General features: G+C 40.8%; 1 protein-coding gene across 1 annotated transcript; it reads left to right on the top strand.

Annotated features, from left to right (window-relative positions):
- The first annotated feature begins 2,428 nt into the window (after positions 1 to 2,428).
- rap2c (RAP2C, member of RAS oncogene family) lies at positions 2,429 to 8,605 on the top strand. The gene is made up of 3 exons (XM_036127307.1): positions 2,429 to 3,101; positions 5,680 to 5,965; positions 7,498 to 8,605. Exons 1-2 carry the CDS (start codon positions 2,829 to 2,831, stop codon positions 5,956 to 5,958), a joined length of 552 nt encoding a protein of 183 aa, XP_035983200.1. The 5' UTR covers positions 2,429 to 2,828; the 3' UTR covers positions 5,959 to 5,965; positions 7,498 to 8,605.
- Positions 8,606 to 13,456: the final 4,851 nt, after the last annotated feature.

Below are 13,456 nucleotides of genomic sequence, written 5' to 3'. Positions count from 1 at the left end.
TTGTAACAACCTTTTTTTTTTTTTTTCTTGTCTTAAAAGAGAAGCTGTCCCGTCTGCAGCAGGTTCAAAATGCGACGGCTAAAGTGCTGACCCGCACCGACAGAAGGGCCCATTTTACCCTGATTTTAAGATCTCTCCATTGGCTCCCAGCGGTTTATCGCTTTAATTTTAAAATCCTGGTGCTGACTTTTAAAGCTCTTCATGGTCAGGCTCCCTTATACATCAGATTCCTGTTGTGTCCGTATATTCCTTCTCGAAGGCTGATGTCATCATCGCTCCTTCCAGGCCAACGCTCTGGAACGATTTCCCGCTCTCATTACGTTCTCTTAAATCTGGGGATGCTTTTAAGGGCAAACATAAAACGTATCTTTTTCGCAAAGCTTTTTAACAACTCCAGTGTGTCGGCTGTTCTTCTATGACTATTATACTTTACTCTACTGCTGAAGTGATGGGTTTTTCTTTCCTCTGATGTTTTATTGTTTTATCTTATTGTCTAATTGTGCATTTTGTAAAGCACTTTGTGACCCTCAATGTCTGTCAAAGGTGCTATATAAATAAACTTTTACTTACTTTCTTTACTTACAGGCATTGTTATTAACTTGTATTTTTTAACAAATACAAAGCCTGGCCTGTTATTTAGTTTTAGTCAGAAAATGGAAGAGTCAGAGGTTCCTCACCAAATAGTTTTATTAGTCACATATTAAATGTAACTACAGTATTAAGGGCATAATATGGTGATGAATGTTAATATTTTATTGTATTTATAATTGATGTGAGCCTGGTCACGCATCTGGTCACACATACAGCCAAAGGTTATCTGGTTATCTGGTTTTCTGACGACACTGAAACAGCTTGAAGTTCGTATTTCCCAGATTTGATTTTAGATTTGTTCAAAGGTAACGTGATTTGTTTGTACTCAGAAGTTTGAGTATGTTATTTCTGTGTCAGAAATAACGCTGTTTCCAGGCGGTATTTTGTGCAAATAAACAGAGCAGAAACATCCCGTCTGCTGAACGTTAACAGGCAGCACCTGTTCAACTGACTCAATGTTACATCGATAATAGAAAGCTGTTAAAAATAGTTAAAGTAGGAGGTTTTACTCAATGTTGCTGCGAGTAGCGGGCCTCATAAAGGCTGTTCCAGTTAAATTTTCCGACCTGGAGGTTGAGAAGTCCGACTACCGAGGACAAATGGAACGCACTGATTATCGGCTCCAACACGGCAGCTCCTTGCATCAAAACAGTAAGCTGTGATTAAACATGTTTTTTTTTTTTTTTTTTTTTTTTTTTACTACACACAGTTGTAAGAGAATTAATGTCACATGTAGCGGCTGCAACTCTAAACCGAAAAAGTTGTTTGCATGCACGTATATAAGAAGGTAATATAAAAAAAAATAAAAAAATAAAAAACGCTTTCTTGGCCCTCACCATATTGGAATCCTAACCTTTTATTTGTTGTTGTTGACTTCTGACTGTATTAACTTGAAGGATTTATTCAGGTTTACCCCATTCCCAGGTCCTATTTTCATTTTCAGAGGCTAATGGGATGCAACCATAGCTCAGAAACTATTAGTGTTTACATGCATAAAGGTTAGACATATTGTTTGTGTGAAGTTTGTGATATTTTTATTTATACCGCCTGCAAAAATAAGGTTCAGCAGCTCTAAGTTGCAGAATTATAAACTTTTTATTAATTGACATTATTATTTTGAAGGGCACTCCCTCTAACGTTTTGTTGTCCCTGATTTTATTCCAAAAAAGGTTTTAAAAATAACCTTTTTCTTGACTGATCGTGACCCGGATGACTGAGAATCTTCACCAACACCCTGATTTTACGACGTTTGTGTGGCTCCTTATGTAATTAAAACCGAAAGGAAAACGAATCGCGTTATTTTGTCATTCCTGCCTTTGTAAAAAAAGAAAAAAAAAAAAAGAAACGAATTGTGTTTATTTAACAGATTGACGAAGAGAAAGAAACGCCAACAGTTGGCTTTTGTTTCTGACATTCGCATAAACTTCAGAAAACATTCAGTGTTTTTCTGAAGTTCAGTGGGGAGCGTAGTTAAACTGGGAGTGACGTCATTCCAAAATCCGAACTCCAACTTCCGGGGTGACTGAAACGCAGCACAAAGGTCTGCAGAGGCTTTTATTGTGAAATGCGGAAGTAGACCGTTGGCTTCAGGAAACCAGTTGGAGGAAAAAAAAGATTTTCCTCCTGCTGGAAAAAACTGCTCCACACTGAGTCCAACAAAGACCGAAGAAGCTAAAAAACCTGTAGCTAATGGACCGTTGGAAAACGGCCCAAATCCTCGGTCGATAGGACGCGCGGTTGCCGAGTCGTCGGGCCGGTCCGGAACCAGAACCAGGCCCCAGACCCCGGACGTAAGCGGCGCTGCGCTACAGGAGGGCTGATGTTTGGGTGAGGGGGAAATGGCATGCCGTCGCTAGAGGAGGTTAAACGCGGATCACCGTGGTTTGCTGTCTGTAGGTAGGCGGCGAGTTCTCCAGCGAGTCGAGGCCGACTTGTGGTGCGTCGGATCGGCTGTGAAGGCTCGAAGCCCCGGGATGGCTCAGCTGGAAGTCAGCCAGACAGGAGCTAGCTTCACCGTGAGCTAACGTCGGAGTTGCCCGACATCAACTTTTTAGTCGCTCGCAGGCCCGACAGAAAAAGACAGAGACACAAGCCATGAGCGTCGGAGCGGGGTTTGCGTGAGCCGGGCGTGTGTTTTTTTTATTTCGCTTTACTCGTCAGCAGTTTCTTCGGGCCCGCTCGGCGTGTATGGAGGGAGTGTAGGTAGCCGCGCCGTTTAGCCCGCCTCCACCGCCCCAATGAAAGAATACAAAGTTGTCGTGCTGGGCAGCGGCGGCGTCGGCAAGTCCGCGCTCACCGTGCAGTTCGTCACCGGCACCTTCATCGAGAAGTACGACCCGACCATCGAGGACTTCTACCGGAAGGAGATCGAGGTGGACTCGTCGCCCTCCGTGCTGGAGATCCTGGACACGGCGGGGACGGAGCAGTTCGCCTCCATGAGGGACCTGTACATTAAGAACGGCCAGGGCTTCATCCTGGTCTACAGCCTGGTCAACCAGCAGTCCTTCCAGGTAGCAACACACCCATATAGGCTGTTTTTACTCCACACACACACTAACTTATTTGATTAAAATGTACAAACTGGACCCAGTGGCTCATGAAATCCCAAATGGTACAAACATCCTTTTGATTCTACTTAGAAATGCACTGATCAGGCCAGAAAAGATTTCAGGATATTCTCATTATTTCATTACTTGTTTGTGTCGCAATGTCAAACTGTTGCATGTTCAGCTCAGTGTAGTTCACTTATGTGGCTCCCATTCACGGCCCATTTCATCTCAAGGCGCTTGACAAAAGTCAATTCTGTCAAATCGTCCAGGACAGGTTGGTTAAAAGTTTCCAGTCGTCGACTTGCAGCAATCCCTCATTCCGAGCATGCATGTAGCGACAGTGGAGAGGAAAACTCCCCTTTAACGGGGAAGAATCCGCCTTTATGTTTATGAGAATATAAAGATATTCAGCACTGTTACCTTTTTTGTGCATCCAGATTAGGCATTGGGGTTGTAAATTTAAACGTTTCTCAGAAGATCTTGTACTTGTTGAAATTTAAAAAGTATTTAAAAGTCGTCAGCATCAGCATTTTGGCCACAAAACTATCACTGCACCCCATGAAGGCCTCACAGACACTGCTGTAAAAATAAAATACAGCAATTGTTTAAAAGAAAATGCTTCTTCCATGCATCAGTTTTATTAATGAATCTCTCTTTTCATATTTCCTGACGCTCTCCTGAAGGCAATGCTAAAAAAAATAATTTAAACAGAGTAACATTCCCAGCTTGCTATAATAACATTATTATAATTTATCATATTCCAGAGAAATGTGGGGGTTTTTTACACCCATAATGGCAAATAAAAGTTATTGCCTAATCCAGACGTCTGTTTTTAGCTCAATGCAAGGGAATAAAGTGTTTTGTATCAATGTTTTAAAAAAATATATATATAAAAAGTTGTACTTGTGCAGAAATACCTATACTTAAGTGATCAAAGTGTTTTGGAGTAGATAAATGTAAAATAAAGGCCCAAAGGGAAGTTTAGTGAGAGGAAGTTTTGTTTCTCCTTCTGCTTTCACCCAGTAATATAATACTTTCTTATTTCACAGCTCTCCGTTTCATTTGAATATCTTTATTTGTGTGTATTTATTTGCAAAGAGGACGACGCACATTTTATAAACACAATGTAAATATGCGAGAATGTAGCCAGAGTTGATTTCCATCTGCAGAGCCGGCTGCGTAAAACAAAAACACTAAATGAATGCTGAGATCTGAAACCGTTAAAAGCACCTTGACTTCTGTCTATTAATTCAACCTAAAACTGCAGTTTACCACTTTTATTAAGAGTTGTGAGATCAAACTTAACTAGCACAGGGAATTTAAATGAGTTTCGTTACTGCCGGCACATAAATCCGTTACGCTTCTGTATTTAAAAGCAGATTTTATACAAAAAGAGTTTATGGTGCCGTTTTTGTGCACAAAAAGTTGCTGGTCTTAGAACGTTTCATGTTTTAAAATCATATTCATGCAGAAAACTTAAACTCAACCACGTCTGATCCGGCTCTGTGGGCTTTGCCCCAACAGGAACGGCCGTCCGCTCACGCCCAGCTCTTCTTCTTCTTTCCTTTGTTCTTGACATTTTATAGCAACTGTCTCCACTGGGCCACACTCAAACAAATTAAACCTGCATTGGCTTTAAAATCGCTGCACTCCACTTGTCTTCTGAGTCGATATTTTTGACAGAGACGCTTCTCCACCGACTGCAAACACAGAAACGGGCGTGTTGTCGGCTTCTTCGGTCGAGTTATGCAGGAAGTAGCGAGGAGGATAACGATGAAGCTAAAAATCTGGATTTCCCTCGCGTGTGTAACAGGTCCTTGACACGACGTGTCCTCACAAAGCTTTAAATTAAGACGTTGGGTGTTATTTTAAAGTGATAGATTTCGCACCAGAGGTGCGTCACCCGGGCCCAGATGTTCACGGTCTGACCTGCCGATCCCCACATGGAGCGACTTTCCATTAAACCTGGAACCGATACGAGAAGAAATGGGCTGCAGGTTCCTTGATAGAGGAAAATAAAGACATCATTTATGCTCCAGTGTACATATCCTTACTCATTTAAAGACGTTTCGCTAACCTCAGTGAATCAAAGTTGGTTGATCTGTGCGTAGCTCAGTAATAACAATCATTTTCAGTCCTTATCTCTCCTTCCTCCCTCCCTCCTATCCCTACCCAGTTCATCCCTATCATCCGAAAACCTCATCCTCTAATATTTATCTGCCCCAGTTAATGGAAATGCATGTGAAAAATGAACTGAATAGGAGAAATGTGGATCTTTAGGGTGGCTTTCAGGACACGGTTACACGTCTGAGATATAAAAAGCAAATATAAGATGGTCGTTTGTAAGTGAGATGATCACGTTTAGCTTCCTGTGAAGCACTTTATGACTTCTGTCTGAAAGCGTGCCATATAAATCTACTCTAACTTTCTTTTTTGCACAGATGGGAAATTGATGTAAGCTTGTATTTTCTGAAGTGCACCCCCAAAATATCAGGGTTCAAAATAGCAGCTTCATCCCAGTGTCTCCCCCGTCTTCCAGGATATCCGGCCGATGCGAGACCAAATCGTGCGAGTTAAGCGCTTCGAGAAGGTGCCGCTGATCCTGGTCGGCAACAAAGTGGACCTGGAGTCCGAGCGCGAGGTCGCCGGCTCAGACGGGCGCGCCCTGGCCCAGGAGTGGGGCTGCCCCTTCATCGAGACCTCCGCCAAGAGCAAGACGATGGTGGACGAGCTGTTCGCGGAGATCGTCCGGCAGATGAACTACTCCACGCTGCCGGAGAAGCAGGAGCAGTGCTGCACGGCCTGCGTGGTGCAGTGAGGAAGAGGTAAGAGGGGAGGAGGAGGCACAGTTGGCCCCCGGCTGATTCTTTGCTAAAATGTGATGAAATGTCATGATAAGATCGCTGAAAGCATGCCGAAAACGAGGACGCCGCTATTTGACAGGGTGCTTGCGCAAGTCTTGAAAGTCTTATTAAGTATGGAATTTTGAAACACTGTTTTCCAGACCTTGAAAAGTCTTGAATTTTGTGTGAAAGTCTTAATAAAGTATGGGGAAAAAAATGTATGGTAGAATTTTACAGTATGCTCAAAGGCATTGTGAAATGAGAAATAGGAAGGTAGGCTATAAAACTATAATTTTACTAACTGGTCACGTACTGTATTAGCCTAATGGAATCAGACACTTGTTTGATGTGAAATTCATGTACTTGTGATTTTCATGTTTTGAAACGTTTTCATCATTCATCAGTAAAAGCATAATTTACTGTGAATAATGCATTTGTTCATTGAATACTAGCCTATAAAAATTAACATTTCTAATAAACAGTTTGTACAATCTCAACCAATGAAGTAGGCAGTAGGCACACAAGTATACAAGTACATAAAGTTAAGGTCTTGGGGAAAAAAAATATCAGTTTTAAAAAAGTCTGGAATTTTAATTTGGAAAAAGAGCAAGCACCCTGATTTGAGCAGCTCAGGTTAGGGCTGAACAATTAATCGCATTTTCAATATAATCGTGATTTAAAAAAACGCAATTTCCAAATCGCAGAGGTCTGCAATTTTTGGCTATGTAACAATTAGGGAATTAGACACTTCCATTAGGTGTTGGTAAAATGTTTAAAGTGGGTTTGCCTCCGCATGGAAGGGAAGACAGTTGCAGCAGTGAGATAATCTAATTTTATTACTTGTTTTAGAGTTTATATAATCATACAAAGCATTAAGTACAGGTCAATCAGTTTAATACATAGACTTCCTTGTTGGTTTCACTTTATGTTCAACAAGGATTGATGTCCAAATCAATTAAAAGCTGTTCTCTTGAATAATATTCTGATAAATAGAAACATTAAAAGTTCTTGTTTAAAATAGTCCTTGTTTACAAACATCTTTATTTAGACGCCATTTTTGTTGCTTGTGGTTAATGCAGAGAAAAGTCAAAATTGTAATTTTGATTGAAATATATTGTAGGCAGAACTCAATCCTTACTGCTCCGAGTTTAGATGCTGTGGGTCTTTTAGCAACTAATCCACATGGCGAGGAAACAAATTGATTTGTTGTTTTGTATATATTTTAAAACACATGATAAATTAAAATGGAAGAAAAAAAATCACAATTAGATTATTTTCCTAAATCGTTCAGCCCTAGCTCAGGTCGGGGAGGAAGGGAGCAGAGAGCGACGTAGGAGACAGCGGCAGGAGGAAAGCGTCACGTCCTGAGAGTCCAAAACAGGAAGTTCATTGTAGTTTCTATTTCCAGCCGCCCCCCCACCAGCCCTTCCTAAACCTGCTGCATCTGCTCATGTGTTCTCTGTCTCTGCCGTTAACCGGAAACCTGTTTCTTTTTTTTTTTTTTATCCCTGCAGGCGTTTTCGCAGCACCCGAGGATAACCTGACGTCGACTAAAACTGACCGCACCGGGGTAACCGTTCTGTCACAGAGACAGAAGAGACCTATTTTTGATAAGTGTTGGAAGATGCTTCTGCTGCAACCTCAACGGCCTTCGTGACGAGCCTGAAAGCAGCCGTACGAACTGACTCAGCAGAGCGGCCCTCTGTGAATTTCTGTCTTATTATTATTATTATTTTTAATATTTTTTCTTTTGTCCTTATAGATGGAGGTTTTCCTGACATACTAAGCAGAAAGTGTTTTGTGAGGTTGCAGCATCTTTTTAAAGCTGCTTTAATCACTATTATATTCTTTAATATTGTGTCATGTCTAAGATTTGGGATTTGATAAAAGTATTTCATTATAATGGAACATTTAGATTTTTAAGCATGCATACTAAAACCGGTGTGCTGATCATCTTCTTTCAGAACTTTCTAAAACCTCAGCGACGTGTGTCCTTTTTGGTCTTTTAGAGCCTTCTAAAGTTAGACAAAAGTCTCGTTACGGCTGAGTGTCGTCGTCTGTGTGGCCTAAAGCGGCGGGAAAACGGCTCCAAAGTGAAAATGTTAAAGTGAGCCATTATTTTTCTGCTTCTAGCCTGAACTCTGTGTTTAAAAGACGAGGCTCGCCCCGGACCCAGGTCTTCCGTTTTCACTCCTTGCATTTTATTTTTCTCCTTCACGTTTTTTTGTTTTTTGGGAACGACCAAAGTCGGCCGACACTCCGAGACGAGAACCGCGTCGCTTTAACTTGGGGACGCGCTGATTTCCTGTTATCCGTAACTCCTGCTGCCGTGTGGTCCGGTGAAGGTTCTGGCTTCAGTTCCTCCTGTTTTAACTTTTTGTATTTTCTTTTTATTACAGTAACATATTTATTAAAACATGACATGGGTAGCCAGTTTAAAGCTTAATTTTATACTAGCTTCTGCTTTGTTTCTGAGTTTTCAGGATCCTTTTTTTGGTTTTTAAGCAGAGAATTTAACAGAGCCTTAAATTCCCCCCCTCGCACCCTGTTGTCATTTGTCTTCTTTTTTTTTTTTCTTGAGGATAAACTGTAATTATTTGAAAATAAACATGCTGGAACTTCTGTTTTTGTGTTGACACACAGATAAAGTATTATCTTTAAATGAGACTCAAGCGCCCTCTGATTATTTCCAGCATGTAGAGGTTGATCGTCTGTTTGGGACAGGATAAATTCCTCTTGACCACATACAGGTGGATATATATATATATATATATATATATATATATATATATATATATATATATATATATATATATATATATATATATATATATATATATACGAATATTATCAAAAAGTGATTTAGTTTTAGTACTTGGAACCAGTCTGTTGTATAGATTCATTACAGAATTCTGTAATTTAAAGTTTAATTTGGATGCTTATAGCTAATAACACCTGAACATTTTAATATTGTTGAAGAATAGCAGGGATGATTTGCAACAGAAATGCTAGATTGTAGTCTAAAGCAGGTTTTTTTTTTTACTTTTTCTGGCCAGGAACCCTTTAGAAGTGGTAACATTTTTCTAGGACCCCTTTAGATTCCTCGTGTTTTAAACAGCCTTTTGTACTGTCAAATACATTAGGAATTATGTTATGCATGTGTATATAAATACACCTAATATTAGAGATTTGGTGGAGATTACATCCTCATTCCCGGTAAAGCGAAACTCAATGTTGTTATACTTCCTCATTTTAGCTGAAATGGCTTTTACCGTACTTGATGAACGAGACAGAGTTAAATATTTGTCCTCAGCAGAGCCTCCTCAGGCCCGACATCATGCGTTTCACAGACCACCAACCTGTGGTTTGCAGACCCTCGGGGGTCTGGGGACCCCAGTTTGAAGGCCGCTGGTCTAAACAACCATGGGAAACACTGTTGCCTACTACTTATCTAGCGGTCATTGACACTCCTCCTCAGGCAGGGGTGGGGGGATTAGCTGCAAAGCAGGGACCCTACAGCCTGTAAAGGTCTGGAAACGGATACCGGTGGATTTAGGTATTTTACATTTCAACATTAGTACGGGAAACGTGCATTTCCATGCTTTCTTTCTAGCCATCCAACAGCCTGATACTTCCTGGTTTTATTTAAGTCTGTTTACTGTCAAATTCATTTTGAACTTTTTTATAAGGAACTGAGAAAGTCAGATTTGAGTCTAAAATTTTGACCAGAAACATTTGTAGGAACCCTGACCAAAAAAAAAAAAAAAGATAATTGCTAAAGGAGATGACCGTTCTGTGAATGTTAATAGAAAATTGTGTGGAAGGAAGAAGTGTGGGTTTTAACAGGAATTTATATTGTCCTTGATGCTCCTGAGCTAAACCCCACTGAGAGTCTAGTGGGTGGATGAGACACCAGCACTGAAGGCTGCTTTCTGAACATCTCAGCAGAACCACGGGCTGATAGCCTTTCTGATGCAGTGATTCATGCAAGAGGAGGGGGAGTGCACAAACGGTGCACTACATTAACATACGCGTTGGTAGACTCATTTTAAAATTATTACGCTTCAGACATGTTCATGCAAATGCAGACATAGTGTCTAAATATAGACCAATCCCTGATAAATTGGGGGAAAAAACAACTTGCAGATTTTTCAAACAGTCTCCTAACGGGTAACCACCAATGGACAAAAACGTCTTAACTACTGTTAGATCTTCCATAATAAAAATGTTCTTAAATCTGTTGATCCGTTTGATTACGATGGCATCGCTCGTATTCATAGGATGATTATCAGTTTCCTGTCAACCATCAGTGAAACATTTAAAATGTAGAATTTGTCAACAGAGATGTCAGGCAGATCCATGGGTCTGCATCCCAATACAAAGTATGCTACACGTGGTAGACTCTCATTTCTGTGCTAAAATAGATTTTAAGGTGTTTTTTGCTCCCTTGTGTGACATCATGGAGGATTAAAATAAATCATCCATAGGAACGTTTTCCAGATACCTGAAGTCGCCGCGTTCTTCTGTTCCAACACTTGCACACAGCTATAAACAGCATGTGGATGTCCAGATGTCAAACCGTTTTGGAGGGAAACAGGTTCTGTGTCCCAGAGATGAAGGAGTTCTGGTGTTAAATGTGTGTTAAAGCCCAGAAGAAAAAAAAAACTGACGACCTTATAAAGATGCTGGCTGAATCTGGTAGGAGGGTCTCATTCTCCACAACGAAAAGAGTCCAATACAGACATGAGCTGAAAGACAACCCAGAAGAAGAAGTCACGACTACAAATGAGGCCTAAAAAGTTTGCGAAGAGGAGAAAGACCTTAGTTTCTAGAGACATATCCTGTGGTCGGATGAAACTAAAATTATTTTTGTCCATAATGGCGATTGTCACACCGGGTAACAACAAAAAAGGGTGAAGGTTGATGAGCCGGGGACACCGTTCCCACCTGTGAAGTGTGGAGGTGGGGTTGATTTGCTCCAGGATGGACTGGTGAAGCAACATCTGATCACATCAGCCAGGAAGTTAAAGCTGGGAAGACAAGGGCCTTTGAGATAGAACCACCAATTAACTCACAAACCAGTTCAACAAACAACAAAGTCAGTGTTTAGGAGCGGCCGTCACAAAGCCCTGGTCTCCGTCCTCTGTGAAATATGTGGGCAGAACTGAAAAGGTGACAAACCGGACCCAATTAAACCAATTCTGTCAGAAGGAATGGGACAAAATTTCAGCAAACTGTTGTGAGAACCGTCTCTGTAAACCGTGCCGCTCCAGATCCTGCTGCATGTTTCTTAAGGCGTTTGAATCCTCGTTCTCTGCTGGCTCAAATACCTCGAAGACATTATTTGGGTGTGTTCTCTCTCTGTCCGGGCACCAAAAACATATTCAGCATGAATTCATGAGGCTGCAGCATTTCTGGCCTTAATGGTCTCTGATATCATCTTTGTTTCTCTGCACACACTGCAAAAATAGAACTAAAAATAAGAAACATTTTCTTGAAATTAGAGTATTTTTCCTTCATCTGAGCAGGTAAATGAGATTATTTGCCAATTAAATAAGATTTTTGCACTTAACATAGGAACAATTCATATCCATCATCTTATTTCAAGTGCTGTATATCTAATTATCTTATTTTAGGGGTAAAAATATTAATTCCATTGGCAGATAATCTTATTTACCTGCTCAAATCAAGGGCAAATCCATTCATTTCAAGAAACTTCTACTTAGTTCTAGTTCTATTTTTGCAGTTTTTTAACGCGGCCAGGCGAGCGTAGAGTGAAAACATGCAGAATCAGTTTGTTTAAAGCAACAGAAGCCCATTTAGGCCAAAACTTAACAGCTATCCCGTCAAAGAGAGGGAGTGGGAGGAGCACCAAGCACAATGGCTGCTCTCATATTTTGTTGATGTGTTGGCGCAGCTATGGAGGAAATGTTGAGCAGTTCTGCGGTTTTACGCATTGCCGTTGAAGGTGCGCGTTACTGCATGTCCAAACTCCTGGATGGAAACAAGCTCCCTTTTGTTCTGAGTCCCGCGGCGTTAATCTCGGTCCACACGGCGAGAATCAGCACGGATGTCTGGAGTGGTGTGGAGCTGAGGTCAGCAAGCTGCAGTAAATAAAACACAATAAAAACATGAACGTTTGTCTAGATTTGGGACGATTTAGGGGCCTTCTCCAGTGGTTGGATACAGACAGGAGGTGGATCGGTCAGAACCACCTATGAGTGTAACCCATCCAAGACTGGAGATGACCTAGACCTCCAGAGAACTTCCTCCACACAGCTTCCCTTCACCCCCCTGAACAACACCGCGTCTGCTCACTGCAAAAAAGTAACTAGACATAAGTAAAATGTTTTTAAAATTTGTGTATTTTTCCTTGAGTTGAGCAGGTAAATAAGATGGGTTACACTTTATTTGAAGAGGTGTACATAAGACTGACATTACACTGCCATAAACATGACATAACACCTGTTATGAACATAAATGACTATGAATGTTTAGGACTGTTGTCATTAATTGTCATTCGGTAAATTATGACACTATTAAAGCAAAGTTGACATTGTTTAAAATGTGTTATGACAACTTGACATTAACAGAGACAAAATTAAGTTTAGGGCTTGATTTGGGATTAGGTTAAATTTTGGGATTAGGTTAAATTTAAGGCTTGATTTGGGTTTTTTGTTAAGCTAAGGACATTTTAAACAATGTCAACTTTGCTTTAATGGTGTCATAATTTACCGAATGACAATTAATGACAACAGTCCTAAACATTGATAAAGAGTCATTTATGTTCATAACAGGTGTTATGTCATGTTTATGACAGTATAATGTCAGTCTTATGTACACCCCTTCAAATAAAGTGTTACCATAAGATGATTTGCCAATGGAATAAGATTTTTGCACTTAAAGTAGGAACAACTCATCTCCATCATCTTATTTCAAGTGCAGGATGTCTAATTATCTTATTTTAGGGGTCAAAATACTCATTCCATTGGCAGATAATCTTATTTACCTGCTCAAATCTAGGATAAATGCACTAACTTTAAGAACATTTTACTTATTTTTAGATCCGTTTTTGCAGTGGATCGATTCCGGCTCTTAGGAGCCACCCTTCCTCTCATAGACCTTGTTGGGAAGAAGGCCCCGGCAGAGATTGGACTTCCTGTTGCAACTCAAGAATCACAACCTTCCACAATAGCTGTTGGTAATCTTCTACACGACCATCGTTCAGTGTGATTTTTGCACATTCACAGACCGGTCCAGACAGAAACGAACAACCAGGTCCGCCAAGAGGATCACCAGGGCTGACACCGCCCTCCATCCAGGACCTTCACAGGTGTAGAGTCAGGAGAAGGGCTGCTAACATCTCTGCAGACCTCACACATCCTGGACACAAACTGTTAGACGTTTACCTTCAGGTAAACACACCAGAGCGCTATATGCAAAAACCAGCCGCCACAGAGACAGTTGCCTCCC

Source organism: Fundulus heteroclitus, chromosome 23, assembly GCF_011125445.2.
Source record: "Fundulus heteroclitus isolate FHET01 chromosome 23, MU-UCD_Fhet_4.1, whole genome shotgun sequence".
NCBI lineage: Eukaryota > Metazoa > Chordata > Actinopteri > Cyprinodontiformes > Fundulidae > Fundulus > Fundulus heteroclitus.
Note: the sequence above shows the minus strand (reverse complement) of the source record. Positions and strands in the feature narration are given on the sequence as shown.